Source organism: Aspergillus karnatakaensis (assembly GCF_047715665.1).
Source record: "Aspergillus karnatakaensis strain CBS 102800 unplaced genomic scaffold BJY04scaffold_4, whole genome shotgun sequence".
In the NCBI taxonomy this organism is placed as follows: domain Eukaryota; kingdom Fungi; phylum Ascomycota; class Eurotiomycetes; order Eurotiales; family Aspergillaceae; genus Aspergillus; species Aspergillus karnatakaensis.
The window spans coordinates 250,689-269,804 of NW_027395716.1; the positions used below are offsets into that span (position 1 = coordinate 250,689).

The following is a 19,116-nucleotide window of genomic DNA, read 5'->3' on the forward strand; positions in this document are numbered from 1 at the left end:
ATCTGCACAATCCTTCCCAAACCTGTCCTTCACACTGCTTCTCCCGGTGCCACTGATCGCTGAAAACGACTACGTTGTCGCACGCTGGATTGGTGGTGGGATGCATACGGGGCCCGCGTTTCATGACTTTCCTGTCGGTAGTTTACCGGAAGCGAACTCCGGGAGGGAGATGCGGTTTTCGAGGACGACGATATTTACGCCGCGCGATGGGAAGATTGTTGAGGAGGTTGGGGAGGAGGCGGGGTTGTTGGCGTTGCAACAGTTAGGACTTGTGTCGAAGAAGTAGAGATGGATATGTTGTCAATTATCGGCTATAATAAAATGATATTGGCCTTCGAGGCTAGAGCAATGAAAAATAGGCATAGCAAATGATAACCGCTTGTGGTATAGATCTTACTCTGGAGTAATAGCAGCAAGTGCGCACAACATAGTAATTTAAAGTAGCGCTGCGTATGTTCGTGATGTGAAGAGCTAAATATTGAAATGGTTGGTACCTTTGCCTTGGATAAATCCCATTTCATCTCCTACTATCTCGCCGTGTCCTAAGAATGATATCGGTCCGTTATCTGTGTATCTACTTCGGCGCAAGAGGTCATCTAATCGTGCACTGAAGAAGGCTCTATGATGTGGTTGTATACTTCTCGAGACAGCAGTGGAACATACCCAGCTCAAGGAATTCTCTCCGGGTGTATATGATGGGATTTCGTTGACTGTCTTCTGCAGTCGGTCTAGTAAGACATCCAAGACGCCCGAGCGCGAGAACCCGAAGTTGTTAGCCCCATCAACAGATGGATATGAGTTGTAGATATGGCAAGTCTGCGACACGGCACTTTCGAGGCTTATGAGGCTAGTACTAAGAGTAGGGAGAGATGGATATGAGCCTACTCTGGGTTGTTGCTGATTTGACTTCGAGAATAACGATAGAGACTCGTTGAAGTTGTAGAGGGTATGAATGAGCGCCTTTATCCTACGTAGTCGAAAGCGTTAGCTTGGTCCTCCTTCCCCTGAAAGATGAAACAGGCACCAACATCTGTATCTGATCTAGCAAGAACCGAACACGAGGATCACTTGCAAACTGTCCGAAGGGCTCAGTCGAATCCAGGAATCGACCAGCCGTAACAGCGTTGCGTAATCCTTCAGGTCTGTGATAGCATCATCGATCAACAGCCCCAGTATCGTTCTCTAACGTGGACAGGGAAGAGTCAAGATCGAGGATGCTCTTATTTGAGGTCATCAGCAATTAACGTATTGCAGCAGTTCGATATTTCATGGCTTCCGCAACCCGTGTTGTTCCGCGAAGGCTCTGCATGTGGCCTGCGGATGCCGCGAGAAAAAAGCTTTGCACACCTGGATGCACCATGGCAAGAGGCATAATACGGTTAAGGTAACTATATGTTGAAGACTCTGTTATGTTGAGCGTGGGGGCAATGTTTTCGCAGACTACGTTGTCAATGTTAGTGAAGAGACAGGAAGGACTTTAGAACACATGCCGTACAAATCTGCAATAGCTCATGCACAGCTGCGCTCACCGTATTGAGATAAGGCAGTATTGTCGGCCGCCGAAACTCCAGTATTCGCTGTGCCTGCCAGAGCAGTAACTGCCATGTAGGTACTGTCATCTGGTTTGCTGCAGCATTCGAAGTGCCCGATGTCTCCGCGATGACCCAGAGAAACATGCCAGGCGGCTGAAACGGCTTGTAGGTCCGAGTACCACCTTCAACGGCAGTAATATGACCGTCGGCAGAATCATTCCGAGATTCCATCAATGTAAGTGCCCATTGCATCCAGGTGTCAGACACACTCTGAAGCCGCGTCTCTTCGGCGCGGAGGCGCAACACCTCCGCTTCCAGGGCACTGATGTACTCTTGGGTGCGTTTTCGATGGTCACTGCAGCTAATCAGCAATGACCGTCTGATTGCATCTCAATAGTATGATATGTGGGAGACTACCGCTGCGCCTTCAAAGCCTGTTCACGTCTTTTATTCTCTGGTGGGGTGCTCTCGGATGCTGCTAGACCTCCTGCCGCCTTCCGATTCTGAGGAGTGACTGGCGTCTGGAATTGGAACGTGCCAAGGACTTTCCTTTGCCGGCATTTTAATGACGGATGGCTTTTGTGATACATTTTCGCTGTATGGCGCCAATAGGCTGAAACGAGATGAGGGGATGGTGCTTTGTCCTCGAGGGGTGAGAAATGAGGGGATGATGTTCACTTCGGGGGAATGCTGACTGAGGGGTGCTGACCAAGCAGCCGATGGGCTTTCCTGTGCTTCATACATGATGCCTTCTCTGATGACCAATTTGTTAGTTCCTTATCTATTGTGGGATGCGCCCTCAGCTTTCCATGCGTATAAGTCTCCAAGCCCTAGGTTTATCCCAAGACTGGACACAACAATCCTGCACGGAGCTTCTCAGTAATGGTGTGCGATGCATTCATTGCCGGTTTACAATATCTAGTGCTGTTGGAGCTCAGATTTCCTACGACTGGCGTAATGCGCGACGCCGAGGGGATGGAGAGGTGTGTACGTCGCGGAGGCGTAAACAACATTGCCTATACGTGCGCGGAATTGGGAGGTGGGCGATGAGTTAGTTTCGTGGTGAAGAAAATATGAATTGCATGGGGTCCAAGTAGCTGGGTGCTACATTGTAATAAGAGCATCGGTGACGAGATAAGTCTAGCAATCCTTCTCAACGCAGGATAAAGTACATAGTAGATAGACTCAACCTCCATCAATCACCGTCCCATTCTGCTCCCATGACTTATTCAAAGATAAGCATCCCACTGAGATTTCTAATCCGATCATTCAACTCGATCCCCTGTCTCTCCCTGTACCCGCCGTCTCTCATGGGCAGTTCGGCGGTAAGAAGCGTTCCTTCCAGCCGGATATCGTTTGCTGACTCTGCGAAGTTCACGCCATCCCACATGAACCAGCCTGCAAATGTTTATTAGTCGGAAAATTCACTCAACCGTTTCCCTTGCTTTGGATCGGGTGGTATGGAGGTTCAGAAGTTAAGAGGCGAAACCCAGACGTACCGTCTTCATTTCCAATGAAATCATTCAAGTTGATTCTGCTCTCTACCCAGCTACCATCTACGGTTTCGGCCATAGCGACCAGCCAGTAGCCATCCTCAAGGCGGATGTCGTTGCAGGATTCAGCGAAGGACATTTTCGTAAATGCGGTTCGAATATGAAGGTAGCTTTAAGTCGTTGGCGCGAGTTTCTCGGAAGGAGGAAAAATATAGAAGAGGTATCTTCCGTGAAAAAAACCCGCATTGTCTTCTGCTTTATATAACTTCCCACTGAGAATTAGCCACCTGGTAGGACTTCAGAGACGCACTCATCAACATATCAGCGCCGTACACGTGGCCGACGTGGGTCGGGTCATTAGGAGGGGCAGGAGGGGATCACCGGAGTACATCAAGAGAGCTCTTCCCTTTTAACCTTCCATTATCATCTTGGCTTAAGAGAGATAATATATCGTGCATCTCACGGGTTACAGGCAGACCGTCATCCCCAACACAGGTTCAGGGACCAGGAAGGGTTGTTGCAAACACCGTCCCAACGTATCTGTCCCCTCGAGAGCTTCGAGGACCGATCCACAATGTCTCAAGATCGCTCCACTTTTACAGCGCTGGATAGCGTCAAGCACATCCTCACTGAACTTGGCGTCCCACCTGTTCACACCGATCAGCTCCACCTCTCCAGCGCCAGCGATGGACCCGGCCTCCCATCCTCCTTCAAGATCGGCCATCTCGCACAGGCATCCATAGGCCTCACAGCCCTCCTCGCAGCACTTATCCACGCGCGCCGAAACTCCATTCCCGTGCCAATCGTGACCGTCCCACTCGATCACGCATGCATCGAGTTCAAATCCGAGCGGCTCTACAGTTTTGACCAGTACAGCCCACCACCCGTATGGGGACCCATCGGTGGCTTGCATAAGACTGCCAATGGATATGTGCGTGTGCATGATAACTTCCCGCACCATCTTGACGGCACGAAGAGGCTTCTCGAGTTAGGGCTTGAGGCAGATCGCCAGGCTGTTGCCGGGAGAATCGCAACCTGGCGCGCGACAGAACTGGAAAATGCAGCGTTCAAAGCGGGTCTCGTTATCGCGGCGCTGCGGAGCTATGACGAATGGGATGCGACACCGCAGGGCCAAGCTGTGAACAATTTTCCCATTCTCCTTCGGAAGATCGGCGATGCGCCTGCAGGGTTTCCAGAGGGTCTCAAGAAGTCAGGGATGGATAAGTGTCTGGGAGGTTTGAGGGTTCTGGAATTTTCGAGGGTTATTGCGGCGCCGCTGGCTGGGAAGACGCTCGCGGTTCATGGGGCGGATGTGTTGTGGGTGACGAGTCCGAATCTGCCGGATACTCCTGCTCTCGATTGCGAGTTTGGGAGGGGGGAAAGGACGATTCAATTAGATCTGAATGCGCCCGAAGATCGAGAAGATTTGTTCCGACTGTTGGTGATGCCCATGAGTTTCTGCAGGGGTACAGGCCTGGCAGTCTGACCGCGAGAGGACTTGGACCCGAAGAGTTGGCGAAACGATATCAGCGTCGCGGAATCATATGTGCTAACATGTCTGCGTATGGACTGGATAGCCCGTGGAGTAACCGTCGTGGGTATGATTCGCTTGTCTAGACGTGCTCGGGGATGAACATATCAGAGGCTGAGCACTTTGGGGACGGCGAGCCCGCTCGTGCGGCGCCGTGTCAGGTTCTCGATCATGCCAGCGGATATTTCCTCGCTGCAGGAGTCTTAGCGGCACTATACAAACAATCTACTGAAGGTGGGTCGTGGCAGGTAGACGTATCACTCGCGGGTGTTATGAGGTATCTGCGCACTCTTGGGCAGTATGAAGGTAGTACGGGGTTCTAAGCAAGGGATTATACCAAGGATGACGTACCGGAGAAGTACATGGAAAAGAGACCGACGGGGTTTGGAGAGATGAAGGCTGTCAAGCATTCGGCCTGTATTGCGGGGGTTGAGGTAGGATGGGATGCCATGCCGAAGCCGTTGGGCTCGGACCGAAAAGAGTGGTTGCTATCAAATTGACACCAAAGACTTTAGGGTATTTCGATCCAGCTAATGTCTCACTGGTAATCATTCATCTGGCGATTTCATTGTCAGAATTGACTCGGAACACTGGGTAGCTGGTTCAAGAATGTATAGGCTTAACGTGTAAAGCAAGGAAGCTTCTATCGACAGGGTAATGGCGAGATAGATGACACTAGAATCCATCAGACTGAATAAGGACCAGGTTCTGCTCAGAATTCATTAAGCGTATCCCACCGGCTTCACCTTGCCAGTAAGGGTCTGCTTGGTCATCCAGGTTAACCTCAGGACTCTGCCAGAATGGGTTAGTCTATTGACTCCGATCTATACTTCTATCACTAATCCAGCGCAAAAATGGTTTACTAATCTCTATCTACACTCATGGACCTGCTATATATGTAGGCAGATCAGCATTCCCTTGTCTCGCCTCCTCACAGACCCCGACAAGGAGAGATACAGTCGATCCCCAGCCTCCAGCCTATTATGTTGGACCTCTTGAGAGAAACCCCGCTTGGCCAGGGAATCCGACTCCTATCGCGAAACACGCTGCTTCAATATCCAGAAGAGCGATCCGACTTTCAGCTCCCTCCTCAATACCTCGCTCAGCTGCAACAAGCCAGCAAGTCCACCCAGCAGAACGCAGTCGAGAAATTGTACGAAACAGCAATAGACCCTGCAGACTCCGATGATACCGATAGTCCTGTATCGGTTCAGAGTGAAGAGGGCGACATCGAAGCTCTAGGCCGGGTCATGACACAGCCTGGACGAGACCTCACCGTTGAGCGAACAAAGTCTCTTCCCATCGCTCCTCAAAGAACCTCCGACGGCATCATTCTTGTCGACTGGTATACGACCGATGACCCAGCCAATCCGCAGAACTGGTCCTCGGCTAAGAAGGCATTGGTGATGTCCATCCTTTGCACCTACACATTCACTGTATACTGTGCTGGACCTACCTATTCTATTGCCGGACACCTCATCGAAGAACATTTCGGGGTCAGTGCAGTCGCCGCTTCACTAGGTCTTGGTCTATATGTTCTCGCATACGGTATCGGCGATTTACTATTTGCACCTCTTAGCGAGATCCCTGTCATCGGACGGAATCCAGTCTACTGGGCCCCATTCATAATATTCTGGGTCCTCTCCTTCGGTGATGTCTTCACAGACGGCTTTGGATCACTTCTTGCCTTACGCTTCTGGCTCGGCTTCTTTGGCAGTCCTGCTCTAGCCAATGGAGGTGCAACAGCCGGAGACCTGTTCTCACTCTACGACTTCCCCTTCGGACTCTCGTGGTGGGTATTCTCGGCCTGGGCTGGTCCGGCCATCGGGCCTGTCATCGGAGGCTTTGCTGCCGAGGCCAAGGGCTGGAGATGGGCCATGTGGGAAATTGTGTGGATGGCCTCGATTGCGCTTGTGGCGCTTCTAGTACTCATGCCGGAGACATCTGGACCCAACATCCTGCTTCGACGAGCACGCCGTTTGCGCAAGCTAACCGGCGATTCACGGCTCCAATCGCAAAGCGAAATCGATCAGCGGAATATGCAAGTCTCTGAGATTCTCTCCACTGCACTGATCAGGCCTATGGAGATCATGCTGAAAGATCCATCGATCTTCTTCGTCAACCTCTACACAGGCTTCTTCTACGGCGTGTTCTACAGCTTCTTCGAGGTCTTCCCTCTTGTTTTCCCGCCCATGTACGGTTTCAGTCTCAGCCAGACAGGCCTTACTTTCCTCTCCTGCCTTGTGGGTGTCACCATCGCGATCTCACTTTATTTCGCCTATCTATACTTCTACATGGTCCCCGACAACAGGAAAAACGGTCTCAGGGAGCAAGAACACCGTCTCGTCCCCGCGATCGTCGGTTCCTTCTTCATCACAGTTGGCTTGTTCATCTTCGCCTGGACATCACGGCCAGATATTCCCTGGATCGCACCACTGATCGGCGTGGGCATTTTCTGCATTGGTCATTTCTGGACGATGCAATCCATCTTCATTTACCTCCCCCTGTCATATCCAAAATATACTGCTTCGCTATTTGCGGGAAACAGTGTCTGGAGATCCGGAATTGCAGTTGGGTGTGTTGCCTTCGCCAGACCGTTGTTTGTGAACTTGGGTGTTGACCGTGGTGTCACGCTACTTGGTGGGTTGAGTGTTGCGGGCATTTTGGGGACGACGGCCATTTATATCTTTGGCAAAAATTTGAGGGCTCGGTCGAAGTTCGCAGATAGTTAGTTGAGAGAGGTGAGGTTAGCCGAAGAGTTTGTCCCGTCGATGACTACGACGTGGGTTTAGTATGGAATTTGGCTTCCGTCTGCTATGTCTTTGTCTATGAGTGGTGCTTGGCTGTTTTACAGTAGATTGTTTGGGATGATAGAGGGAACAATGTCGATAGAGCTGCGCACTGTTTGCATGTTGTTTTAGTTGAGTTTTAGTTGGACCGCGATAATAATTTATGATATTTCTGCTGTTGTATCTAACTACCTACCTAGTGCCATTTTACTTCGAATCATGCCACTTGATCCTCTAGGAAGTGCCATTAGTTTGATCGCCTAAGGGCAGTATGCTAGGAATATCCCCTTGACATACGTTTCTTGTGTCATTACTTGGCAATTTTGGTCTGTGATTCTCACTGGGAGTCTGTGAAATGGGCCAGTGCTATGATCTCTAGGTCTTCGAATATAAACCGTTCGAAGGACCCCCTTTTGTCAAGCATATGGCTAAGACTAACCTCAACCAAGCAGAGCGATTGTGGCTCCAGTGATGGGGAGTCGGCAGAGTAGCGACTAAGCAAAGATGAGTTGGTCATCAACACGCTTAGTGATCCAAACTGAGAGTTCCGAAGCAGTTCAGTTGATATGGAATACAATTTCCGCTCTCGGGCTAGGTAAATTAGACCTTTCATATAAGCCTATGGCACAATGAATATGCCTGTATATGCTCGGCATTTCGGCATTTCAGACCAACGCTGTAGGCGTGCTTGCTTGATAATGGGTTCATTGTAGATGGAGGAGCATCTAGATGGAGTTGGTGATTGCTAAGCTCTAGACTACTTCATCGAGATGGGGATGTTATGCATTTATAATCATGCACTTTTCGTTGAGTATATTTACTCTATAAATGGCATTGGTACGGTGCACATTTGAGTAGGTCTTCACCCTTCACTATTCCCACTGCGTCTCATCCACCTGTGACGACTGGAAGCTCAGCAATATGTCTCCCCGGTATTACAGAGACCCCCCGAGCCGAGCCTGATGAATTCTATGTCGAACGCCCCAGACGAGTGCAGAAAGCGGCATCACCCCTCCACCAGACAGCGGAGCAACTGCCTGGCTTCAAGTCGCTGCTGCTTTCTTTCTGTTCTTCAACTCCTGGGGCGTGATAAATACGTTCGGCGTATATCAAACATACTATGAGAGCACCCTTCTGTCTGGCTACTCGGCCTCAGCGGTCTCCTAGATCGGTACAATTCAAGGCTTCCTTCTTTTCCTTGCGGGTGTCGTTGCTGGCCCCATCTTCGACAAAGGCTATCTCAAAACCCTCATCACCCTCGGATCCTTCTTGGTCGTCTTCGGGCTTATGATGACCTCACTCTCAACGAAATACTACCAAGTCTTCCTGGCCCATGGTATAACCGTCGGAATTGGCTGCGCGTACCTCTTTTTTTTTTCAACGTTGCAATCGTTGCGACATACTTCACCACCAAACGTGCGCTCGCAACCGGAATCACAGCTTCAGGCGGTTCCATCGGCGCAGTTATCTACCCTATTGTCTTCCACAAGCTTCTACCCCAAGTTGGATTCGGCTGGACAACGCGCATAATCGCCTTCATCGCGCTCGCATGCCTTCTCTTCTCGCTATCAGTCATGAGAATGCGCCTTCCACCACCGAAAAATACACGACCCCTTCTCGACCTTCCGGCGTTCAAAGAACCACCCTTTGTTCTTTTCAGCCTTGCTCTCTTTTTTTCCTTTATCGGTCTCTATTTTCCGTTCTTTTACCTCCCAACCTACCTCACCGCGTCACTTAATACCCCCTCGAATATTGCTTTCTACAGCATTGCAATTATCAATGCCGGGTCTGTCTTTGGCCGCATAGCCCCAGGTCTTTTGGCGGATAAAGTCGGCTCCTTAAACACCATCATCCCGATGGCAATCTCTTCAACAGCACTCACCTTTGCCTGGCTCGGGATTCACAATGTCGCTAGAACAATCGTGCTCTCTATGCTTTTTGGCTTCGTGTCTGGTGCTATCGTCTTGCTCCCCAATACAATCCTAGCGTCTCTAACGAAGGACATGTCGGTTCTAGGAACGAGAATGGGTATGAGCTTCTCATTCGCCGGGCGGGGCCTATTGATCGGGAATCCGATTGCAGGGAGCTTGTTGGATCTCGAAAACGCGGTCTTTTGAAAAGGGCAGGTTTTTGCGGCTGTTATGGTTGCTGTGGGGGCAGTGTTCTTTCTGGTGCTGAGGGGGGTTCTGCGGATGCATAGTGCGGGAGGTATGAAAGCTTAGCTTTATCTGTCAAAGGGCGTTTTTCTATAGGACCTTGGGTAATCCCTTGAGGGGTAGTGGCTGTGTGTGTACATTTGTGCAGTGGAGCATCAATCCATCAGCTGCTATGAACGATAAGAACCAGAGAGTATCACTGCACTGCAAAATACCAGACCGGTTTTTATATCTTTCAAAAACGCTGACGATATTTTTGTTTGTTCTATGGTTACAAGAGTTATCTCCGTGTCATCCCCGGCTATCATTCTGGCATACCGGCCAAGGTATTACACCTTTCTCACCCTCCTGCTCTCTCAGTCCTCGCCCCGGCGATTGCCGGAGGGGGAGACAGAAATGGGGCGAACAATATCAGGACCAACGCTGAGTGGCGAAGGCTTGGATAGAGCTAAGCACTAGCCTCAGCCTCGGCCTTGAATCCTCCCAGCTGAATTTACGAGCTCAAGGTAGCACCTGGAGTATTTAAAGCCGTCTATTCTCCGAGCAGTGTGTGGCAGTCCATTCCCCCGTCACAAACTATTCAGAAACACCAAAATGGCCGACATTCAATACCTAGCCCTAACGACCAAACCAAGTGCTCAACTGAGCTACACTTTCCACCCCGCCACAAACTCCACTTCGGGCACACCCCCGCAGCTGCTTGTCTTCCTCAACGGCCTCGGGCTTCCACAGGCCTCCTGGTTCAATGTAATTGCCCAACTGAAGGAGAAATACCCTGCGCACTCTGCAATCCTGACCTACGACCGCTATGGCCAAGGCCAAACCACCGACCGCGACCCCAACGACGCCGGTGCCGAAGACTCCACCCACGGCCACGACGTTCTTACCGTCGCCAAGGACCTCCGCCAACTCATCACCCAGATCACATCCGAGAAGCTGAATGTCGAGAAAGTCGAAGATGTCTCACTGATCTTCGTCGCAAACTCCATCGGCTGCGCGCTCGCGCGCCTCTATGCACAGGAGTATCCCGGCACAGTCTCGTCGCTTCTCCTTCTGGACTCTGTCCTCGCAAACTCTGACTTCGTCTCTATCTATCCTGATCCCGATGCTGCGGACTTCAACCCTGCTTCTCTTCCCGAGGGGATAACCGCCGACGCCCTCCGCTCCTCCCGCCAAGTCATCGGGCGCATCTTCCACCCCTCCGTCGGAAGCAAGGAGGGTCTTTCGCGTCGCAACCTTGCTCAGCTCCTTCCGCACGCTGACGGTCCTCAGCTCGTTGGACCGGGGAATAAGGGTCCTTTTGTCACTATTGTCGGACACGACTTTGAGGCCTTTGCGGAGGAGTCAACGAAAATGGCCCAGCCGAAGGACTTGACGAATGCGTTTGCCAATCCGTACTGGGAGAAGTATAACCAAGGTCTTGTGAAGATTACTGAAGACGGGAGGGGAAAAGGACCTATCCAAGCCCCTGGGTCAGGGCACTTTGTCCAGAAGGACAATCCTTCTTTTGTGGTTGAGGAGTTGGTGGAGATTTTGGAGAAGCTGGGAGCGTGAGCATTTTCTCGGAATGTTAGCTTGGTAAATGCATATCACGGTGGTAACCATAGAACATAAAGCAACGCCATTTGGTATTCGCTATAATACCTCTATGACAACTCCTCCAACATGTGGTCCGATCATTTCTCCTGGTCCTTCCACGCAAGTATAGCAATCGCTAGCTGAGCGCCCCCAATAAGACAAGCCATCATCCCAAAAAATGCGTTCAGGAACAGCGCAATGAGAGCAACCGTAAGCGCATTTCTCTCACTAGTGTGCCTTTCTACCCATCTCGCTAGTCGATTCCTTGGTGGAGGATTGATAACCAGACGATACAAGATCTCTAGGCGCTGGTTCCAGTATTGGTACCTGAAACCGTCCGAGATCAAGCCAGTGTCCCATATTGCGTTGGGGTCGAAGCCGTGTTTGGCGATAAGGTCTTTCAGCAGCTCGCTGGATTTGCCGGTCTTGTCGTTCATGATAGGGAATAGGATGGAATGGATCGTGTGGAGGGTTTCAAGGAGGAGTTGAGGAGGAAGCATGCCCCTGGTGTGTAATTTTAGCGGAGAGACTTAGTAGTCCGAACAGGAGGTTCAGATCATGAGACCTACATTTTCAAGCTCTCGGAAGCACTTTGGTCGAGTGGCTGCCCTTTTGCGTGTCGCAAATGAGCGCTTAGGTATGCTGTGTGGTGAAATATCTGCACCGTCCGTGTTCTGGGATCGTACAGCAGGTGCTCCATGATGTTGTTTGTTGGCAGGAACTGCAGATGGCACCGCTTCTTCAGCTCCCATGCTTTTAGGGCTTCCTTGTACATGGCTTTGTGTGGCTGAAAGTCACTGATCCGCTGCATCGGGTCCTTGGGAATGGCACGTTCCACATAAGTTACGAGTGGCTCGTGTGCTTCCCAGCGTGCAGGGGAATAGTCGCTGACCTCGTAGTTTGGCGAGAACTTGTCTTTCAAGAAGCAGTCCAGCATAAACATGACACGAATGGTAGAATGGATTGCATCATGTCGGTCTCTATGCGAAACTGTATTGCCTGGGAATAGTGTGCGGCCAAGCACTTCCTGAGTTTGCTGGGCATTAGCGCGAATATGACTGGCGCATCTTAGTATATCACCGTGGCTCGAGAGTACAGGATTGTCGATTTGGATTATAGTGCCATGCTCCTCTTCAGGACAGAATATTGACTGATAGAACGTGAAGTAGGAGGGGTAGTTTGCGTGTTTTTCCGTTTGGTCGAGAAGCAATCCCCGAGCAATACTTGCTTTTTCTGCGTCTTCAGGAGTCCGCATTATTGTATTGTCCCCGTCACTTGGTTGATGCCAACCAAACACAATCTTTTATGGATAGGAATCGGTGATCGGAATATCGTGAAATGAGAAAGCCCCGAGGCAGATCGGGCATCCATCGAGTACAACTTTCGTTCAATTCAGCCTCGCGAGGCTCTGGCACTGCAGGATCCCATTGGCACCACGTGGCTGCGTTCATAACAGAATCTCGTATTGTGTCACGAGTGTCTTGAGCAACTTCGGTGATGGCAGCCTGGGAATCCCCTTGAAGCATCTCTGGTGCCTACTCTCGTCATCAGACTCAACATCAATGGAGGCAAGTCAGCTCGCACAAGAGGACAGATTGTCACTGCGAAAGTATTTGCACCGGTAAGCCTACCTATCTGACCGAGACAATACATCTTTCCTGACTATTACCGTTTAGGAGCCCAGGTCAGATCTCACAATTGTTTGCAAATCTCCCACAAGCCATCCGTAATGGCGCGAGCCCACGGTCCTCCGTGACATCGATACCAAACACCGATCTCTCCTCCGTTATAACCAACAACCCTGCCCTATCAACCCCCATCACAGTATCCCTTGCGCCCTCTAGCTCGCCACATGACCCTTTCAGAGACAGTCTGATTTTCCCGAAGATCAGAGGAGCACCTATCTCCCTATACCCCCACGCTAGCTATCTGATATCCGATGATCACTATGAGAGATTCCGTGCCATTGTCGTCAGGTTCAAAGAGAATGTGGAAGTTGATGCGAAATTGAAACCATACATCTCAGATATAGACTACTCGTTGAGGATGTGCGGTCGGTCACCGAAAGAAGCACAACCGTCGATAGTGGCCTTTTGTCCAGAGAAGATTGCGGGCTCCCTAAAGGATGTATTGTCAAGTACACATCTGAAGGAACAATACGCCATACCGCAATCGCGTGGATTGATGAGGTGGGTCAATCGTCCACACGAGGCTATGAGTGGTGACAATATTCCAAGGTTTGGGTTATACATCTGGAGAGGGAAACAGCCGAGGACTCTCTTATGGAGGGGAGGACTGGCCGGCGATGTTCTCATTCGACGGCCAAGTAGCTCCGATAGTTCTTCTCTTGACCTGGCCGAACTTACCATGTGCGGCTCAAAGATTACCGGTGCTGACGGCTCGTCTGCTACCCTTGCTTGTTTACTTCAAATTGATTCATCCCTGTTTGGGCTCACCGTCGCTCATGCGTTTCCCCATCGGTCCCATCGGTCCTCAATAGATCAACCTCAAACAGAATGTCCTGGCGACTGTTCTATTCTAGGCGATGATGGCGCAGACCGTGGAAAATACCGCTTTCCCGGCGATGATGTTGAGTACGAGTCATTTGAGGAGAGCGATGCCGATGAGACAGGTCGGACCGTGCCATCAGCGATGAGAACGGGCAATGAACGGTTCAATGGCGAGGATCAGCCTTCTGGCGTCCTGATTATGGATCCTGATAACTCAGTTACTCCCGATCTGGATTGGGCGTTAATTGAGGTCTCCGCTAGCCAGGGGAAGAAGCCGAACCTTTACCTCCGCGATGAGAACTCGCAAGAACTCGTCCTTCTCACTGACATCGCGCAACGACACCCAGGGCAGGAGAGGGAAGTTCTCATCATTAAGTCTCCTGAAGAGACCAGACCAGGCACTTTGCTCCGTGGAAGTTCGATCATCGGCGGGATAAATCGCCCGGGTCAGTGCGAAGTCTGGAACGTTGCATTTGAAGGCGCTCATGGTTTGTTCCACATTCCTTCTTCCTGCCATATACACACGCTCATGATGATACGCAGGACTGGTACAGGGTGACTCTGGGTCTTTGGTCGTAGACCGGATCACCAATGAGATCTACGGCTATGTTGTTGGATTAAATCCTATCGGGGAAGCATACATCATTCCCCTGATGTCCGCCCTGGATCAGATGAAGCACGCCTTGAACACAGAAGATGTTTCCCTGCCTGATCCGATCCCGCTCGCCAAAGAATTGACCGACACATCTGACCCCGGCTTGGATTCATCTCTGTCTTTGCGTTTACTTCGACAGGCTTTGAACGATTATCCGGAAGGTACACCCATTGCAATGCCACCAACGAATGATCTTGTACTTGAAGATCAAACTCCAAGTATGCATTGGAGCTCTCGTCATTCAATAGCCACCTCGACTGGCATTCCAGAGACGGTCAACTCGCAATCTGTGACCACCGGAAAAACCAGCTGGAGCTCTAACTGCTTCGGTCTGGAGCAACCGCCCCGTCACCCGACCGGCCCTTGCCCTGAGCTTTACACGGAATTCCAAAATGGAATTTTTGCTTTTACGGAGAGTGGTCCGTAGTACTATACTTTCCTCTATATTGACCGGGCAAGGTGGACTGATCTTGATGTGTATAGCTCCTAACGAGTGGCGGCCCTGCTACTGGGATTTCGAAACGGTCATGGTATGTGGATTCAGCATTCCCTAGCTCACAGCGAGAAACTAATTTAGAGTTCTTGTAGCAGGAGCCAAATGCCAACGTCGTTGTGTACGTGCATTCCTGTTCTAGTGATTCAGGTCATCGGCTAATAGAGACCACAGTTTTCTTCAAGACACCTCCCAGATTGATGAATATAGACACCACTTTCGTGAAGACTTCTGGCCCGCAATATGCCAGGATATCAACGGGAGTTCTCATTGTGAATACGCCATCCGCAATTCCTGTGTCTCACCACAAGGTCCGTAATCTTCATTCTCCAATATTATTGTAGCAACCGTTCTGATAGGTATTACAGTTTCATGGTCCTGCTTCAAGATCAAGGAAGTCCGCTCTGCGAACGACTACCAGTGGACACAGCCGGCTATCTATATAGAGTGGAATTGCGAGACCGGGCGACAGCTCGTATTTCTGTTTAGCTTTCTGCGTCAATCCTCAAGCCTACAAATAGAACAAGCGCAGTCGTTTGTCAATTCCGTCAGCGATTATGAAGATCGGATTTTAAACCCGTTTGTATGGCACAGGAAGTTCGCCGATGAGATACTAGCACGATATGATACCGCCTATTGGATATTGAGAGATCTCGTCCGACTGCAGGAAAAGGTATGATCACTTCTGTATTTGCTTTTGCCGATTCCCCTGCCTGTTATCTTCCTTTGAGCATTGTTGAACCAGGCTTCGCAACAGAACCCATACCCACGTACAGCCGAGGGGGCATATGCTCAAATGCACCTCATCGCCCATTACCTGGCGCACAGCGTAGAAGCAATCGAGGTTGCAGAGCACACACTTCAGGTCTTGATCACTGAGCAGCAGCGCTGGCGTCAAGAAAGCCCCAAGACATTCAGGAAACATGAAGCACTCGGGTCATGGATGAGAACACTTCAGGGTCTGTCCTTCAAAGAAAGAACAGCCCACTCATTGAAAATTAAGATAAAGTCCTTGAGAGACAGGTACCATAATGATATAGACCTGGTATGAACTCTCTCAGCGAGCAGGCATTGGAACCGCTGGAGACTAATGATTTATTCTCATTGATCCACAGGCATTCAATATTGACTCGCAGAAAGTTGGCCAGGCTGCATCAGGACACGCTACGAATATGAAGATTTTCTCTTTTGTATCCCTCCTCTACATTCCGGGGGTCTTTGTTACTGTAAGGCATTCACCCTTGCCAACCCGAGCTTACGCTAAATCATGACAACAGGGTATATTCAGCATGGACTTCTTCAGTACCGACTTCAACGGCTCGCTCACGCCATCATCAAACTTCTGGGTCTTCTGGGCAACAGCCATGCCCTTAACCATCCTGACAATGGCGGCTTGGTGGCTGTGGCAGCACCCAGGCAAACTAGGTACAATATATAAGGAAATCACCTCAACTACGCCAGATCATCAACGTGATCCGGTATCCGCTGAAAAGCGAGCAATCTCGCCATCTCCCTTGACTAACCTCGATGCCTTCGAGCGGCAAGATAGCCAGGATAGCAGCTATAAATCTCGCGGCCTCCGCTCACTTTTTCACCTTCGACACAGAAAGGAGCGATGTCGGGAGATTGTCTAGGTATGATTATCCGCATGATGCCCACGAATGGACCCAGGGACGCCTATGCTTACAGCGCTACTTCTACTTCAGATAGTGGTTCCACCCGTGCGCGCTTTAGCATCTCGCAGAGGAGATGGCGGGTCGGACGTGGAATGGGTCTCGCCTGCTGGGAATCGTTGGTGGCGAATGCGCAGACTGCAATTGTCGATTTGACTTGGACAGAAAAGGAGTAGATGGAATTATGACCTGTGAACATACCGCAGATGGAATAATCCCATACCTTCATCTGGAAACAGCTTCTACTACAGCGCAGATACATTCAGATCCCAATCAATTGCCATTCTATTTGCGCAGGCAGGGTTTATCACTGGCGATCAACAAGGCCTAGCAGTTTGCCAGCAAAAATTGTAGGGTTATCGAAACATTCAAGGGTCCGCCCAATGGAGTCAGTAGATCATTCTGGGAACATCGAGCCGGGATAAAGAGGTCTAAGACCTGACACTGCATAGCCGACCAGACATTCAAGCAATCAAAAGTGAACGCCCGGGGTCTCCTACCGCGCAGCTCTAATCTCTCCAATACACTCCCCGAAGCCAACCCCTTCCGTATCACCCCCAAGCACAGCAGTAATCCTCACCTCATCTCCATCAAGTAAATAAACCCTCTCACTACCATCCGCCATTATCACTTTCTCCTTTCCACCCTTCGTACTCTCAAGCAGACACCCATGCTGTCCAACATCCTCACCACTAACCGTCCCCGTCGCCAATAGATCCCCAGTCCGCAGGTCCGCACCGACACTAGTCACATGTGCGAGCATCTGTCGATGTGTCCAGAAGAGCGAGGATGCAGGGCATTGCGCTGTCGTTGAAGCGATCTTGCCGTTTTCTTCTTGCTCAAGCTCACATGTGGAGCTGGCATTACCCGATGCAGAATGCAGAATCTCGACTGTAAGTCGGATATCGTAGTTCCCTTCTTTGCTCTCCTGGAGATGTGGTGCAAGCTGCACTCGCGGCTCCGGGGAAGCAACCTTGTAAGGAGTCAGTGCCTCCGTTGTGATGATCCAAGGCGAGATAGTCGTCCCGAATGATTTCCCATTCAGGGGGCCGAGGGGGATCATTTCGAGGCCTTGGATGTCGCGCGCTATAGGATATACAAATCAGCACAGCACATTGGTCTCAAGCAAGAGAGAGGAACTAACCACTCCAATCATTAACAATCACCCACCCAAACACATGCTCCTCCGCCTCTTTCGCACTGACGCCCTCGCCATCGCCCTTGAACCCGCGGCCGACAATAACGCCGAGTTCCACTTCATAATCTAATGCCCTGCAGGGTCCATAGATCACCGTCTTAGGGGTCGGGTTAGTCCGATCATAAAAGTGCCCCTTCGGTCTCGTTATCGGAGTCCCCGAGACAACGATTGTTGAGGCCCGCCCGGTATACGCGATCGGAAAATGAAAGAAGCCTGGTGGGGGGGAAGGGTCGTTGAGGATTGCGCGCCCGGCGTTTTGGACGTGGTTGAGGGAGTTGGAGAAGTCTATTCTCGCATGTTAGGTTTGGTAGTCGGGTGAGATTAACAACATACCGGTGAATCCTGAGATGGCGACAGGGAGGTGCAACTGGACGGTTGAGATATCTGCTTTGGCGTCGTCCGGGACGTTGGAGAGATCTGCGAGGGTTGATTGGAGGTGTGTGCGGACTGCCTCGTGGACATCTTTCGGAAGGGCGGAGTACTCATTTAGGGTTTCTTTGGAGAAAATATTCTCTGGTAAGGAGGGAATCTTGCTAAAGAAGCCTGCTTGTTGTAGCGTTCCGAGAAGGATGACCGTGTTGTGAAGACGGGTTGCGGCTTGCTGTGGGTGGGTTTGGGAAGAGGCGATCCCGTAGGGGATGTTGTTGATGGAGAAGTGGTGACTGTATTTGGGAGATGTCATTTTGATTTAATTGCCAGCTGTGGGTTGAAGAACAGAATTGGCTAGGCGGGTGTGGTTTATAACAACCTTAGTACTATACTCCTCCCCCACAATCCGGGGTGCATTGTCCACATCCCGAACCAGCGTCTTATTTCCCCAACTCATTCACACTACTATGCTCACTCATAATCAGCCATCTGTTCAGCGTATAGCTCATTCATCGCACGCTGATACTCTGCTGGCGTATATTCCCCGGGTACATCATCCAACCAGTTCTCGTCGCCAGTGACCTCCTGGTGATTACTCAAATCACCCCAGGGGTTTTTACCCGCAGGAGGGAGATTGTCACCGACGGTGTCAAATTCAATCCCGGCCAATCCAAACTCATCCTTCAATCTCAACATACGATCAATATGCTGATGCTGCATTGAAATGTTTCCAGCGCCATGACCTTGGCAGCAGAGGGTGATTTCGATTAGTCCGGGAAAATGTGTCTCGTGAACGGCCACGAGCTCGTCAAGACCGTCGAAAAACGCATCGAGGTGAAACTCGCAGGTGTATGAGACGGCTAGGCGCACTAGAGATTTTGGGAGTGTATCAACAAGGCGGGTCTTTTGCTTGAACTCGCCGCGTGCTGTACGAGTGAGGTCCAGAAGATTGGGCAATCGCATGGAGATGTCCGTCAAGCGAGTAAAATCCACCAGTGATCCGAACCAACGATCATAAGGTTGATTATTGCCCCTATTCGGTCTATCATAAGAAGGGTCGAGATTATCATCTTTGACTTTACCCCGATAATTGAACTCCAGAACCTCAAGACTGTCCTTGTGGGTCAACAGGGGATCGA

General features: G+C 50.6%; 10 protein-coding genes across 10 annotated transcripts; 5 read left to right on the plus strand and 5 right to left on the minus strand.

The window, feature by feature from the left end:
• Positions 1 to 142: 142 nt before the first annotated feature.
• BJY04DRAFT_98865 (uncharacterized protein) lies at positions 143 to 1,135 on the minus strand. The gene is made up of 3 exons (XM_073721424.1): positions 1,029 to 1,135; positions 495 to 967; positions 143 to 311 (listed from the first exon to the last, which is right to left on the minus strand). Coding segments are annotated over exons 1-3 (486 nt in total). The 5' UTR covers positions 1,031 to 1,135; the 3' UTR covers positions 143 to 300.
• Positions 1,136 to 1,240: 105 nt separating this feature from the next.
• On the minus strand, positions 1,241 to 2,122 carry BJY04DRAFT_213646 (uncharacterized protein; the record flags this gene model as incomplete). Its single annotated transcript, XM_073714974.1, has 3 exons — positions 1,241 to 1,440; positions 1,496 to 1,887; positions 1,950 to 2,122. The coding sequence occupies 3 exons, from the start codon at positions 2,120 to 2,122 to the stop codon at positions 1,241 to 1,243; spliced, it is 765 nt and encodes a 254-aa protein (XP_073575925.1).
• Positions 2,123 to 2,757: 635 nt separating this feature from the next.
• Positions 2,758 to 3,164, minus strand: BJY04DRAFT_213647 (CVNH domain-containing protein; the record flags this gene model as incomplete). The annotated part of the gene is made up of 2 exons (XM_073714975.1): positions 2,758 to 2,930; positions 3,032 to 3,164. 2 exons carry the CDS (start codon positions 3,162 to 3,164, stop codon positions 2,758 to 2,760), a joined length of 306 nt encoding a protein of 101 aa, XP_073575926.1.
• A 435-nt stretch (positions 3,165 to 3,599) lies between these two features.
• BJY04DRAFT_204939 (CoA-transferase family III) lies at positions 3,600 to 5,056 on the plus strand (the record flags this gene model as incomplete). The annotated part of the gene is made up of 4 exons (XM_073713548.1): positions 3,600 to 4,462; positions 4,498 to 4,636; positions 4,670 to 4,872; positions 4,930 to 5,056. The coding sequence occupies 4 exons, from the start codon at positions 3,600 to 3,602 to the stop codon at positions 5,054 to 5,056; spliced, it is 1,332 nt and encodes a 443-aa protein (XP_073575927.1).
• A 483-nt stretch (positions 5,057 to 5,539) lies between these two features.
• On the plus strand, positions 5,540 to 7,288 carry BJY04DRAFT_229282 (major facilitator superfamily transporter; the record flags this gene model as incomplete). The annotated part of the gene is made up of 1 exon (XM_073719030.1): positions 5,540 to 7,288. One exon carries the CDS (start codon positions 5,540 to 5,542, stop codon positions 7,286 to 7,288), a length of 1,749 nt encoding a protein of 582 aa, XP_073575928.1.
• A 686-nt stretch (positions 7,289 to 7,974) lies between these two features.
• BJY04DRAFT_229284 (major facilitator superfamily domain-containing protein) lies at positions 7,975 to 9,496 on the plus strand (the record flags this gene model as incomplete). Its single annotated transcript, XM_073719031.1, has 3 exons — positions 7,975 to 8,023; positions 8,529 to 8,681; positions 8,786 to 9,496. 3 exons carry the CDS (start codon positions 7,975 to 7,977, stop codon positions 9,460 to 9,462), a joined length of 879 nt encoding a protein of 292 aa, XP_073575929.1. The 3' UTR covers positions 9,463 to 9,496.
• A 577-nt stretch (positions 9,497 to 10,073) lies between these two features.
• Positions 10,074 to 11,271, plus strand: BJY04DRAFT_178509 (alpha/beta fold hydrolase). The gene has a single exon (XM_073709749.1). The coding sequence runs from the start codon at positions 10,096 to 10,098 to the stop codon at positions 11,053 to 11,055; it is 960 nt and encodes a 319-aa protein (XP_073575930.1). The 5' UTR covers positions 10,074 to 10,095; the 3' UTR covers positions 11,056 to 11,271.
• BJY04DRAFT_213652 (uncharacterized protein) lies at positions 11,178 to 12,334 on the minus strand (the record flags this gene model as incomplete). The annotated part of the gene is made up of 2 exons (XM_073714976.1): positions 11,178 to 11,583; positions 11,649 to 12,334. 2 exons carry the CDS (start codon positions 12,332 to 12,334, stop codon positions 11,178 to 11,180), a joined length of 1,092 nt encoding a protein of 363 aa, XP_073575931.1.
• A 307-nt stretch (positions 12,335 to 12,641) lies between these two features.
• On the plus strand, positions 12,642 to 16,371 carry BJY04DRAFT_213653 (uncharacterized protein; the record flags this gene model as incomplete). Its single annotated transcript, XM_073714977.1, has 10 exons — positions 12,642 to 12,700; positions 12,756 to 14,077; positions 14,133 to 14,663; positions 14,728 to 14,774; positions 14,833 to 14,858; positions 14,912 to 15,048; positions 15,106 to 15,410; positions 15,483 to 15,782; positions 15,853 to 15,963; positions 16,015 to 16,371. 10 exons carry the CDS (start codon positions 12,642 to 12,644, stop codon positions 16,369 to 16,371), a joined length of 3,195 nt encoding a protein of 1,064 aa, XP_073575932.1.
• A 535-nt stretch (positions 16,372 to 16,906) lies between these two features.
• BJY04DRAFT_229286 (fumarylacetoacetate hydrolase family protein) lies at positions 16,907 to 18,290 on the minus strand (the record flags this gene model as incomplete). The annotated part of the gene is made up of 3 exons (XM_073719032.1): positions 16,907 to 17,496; positions 17,555 to 17,893; positions 17,942 to 18,290. 3 exons carry the CDS (start codon positions 18,288 to 18,290, stop codon positions 16,907 to 16,909), a joined length of 1,278 nt encoding a protein of 425 aa, XP_073575933.1.
• Between the last annotated feature and the right edge of the window lie 826 nt (positions 18,291 to 19,116).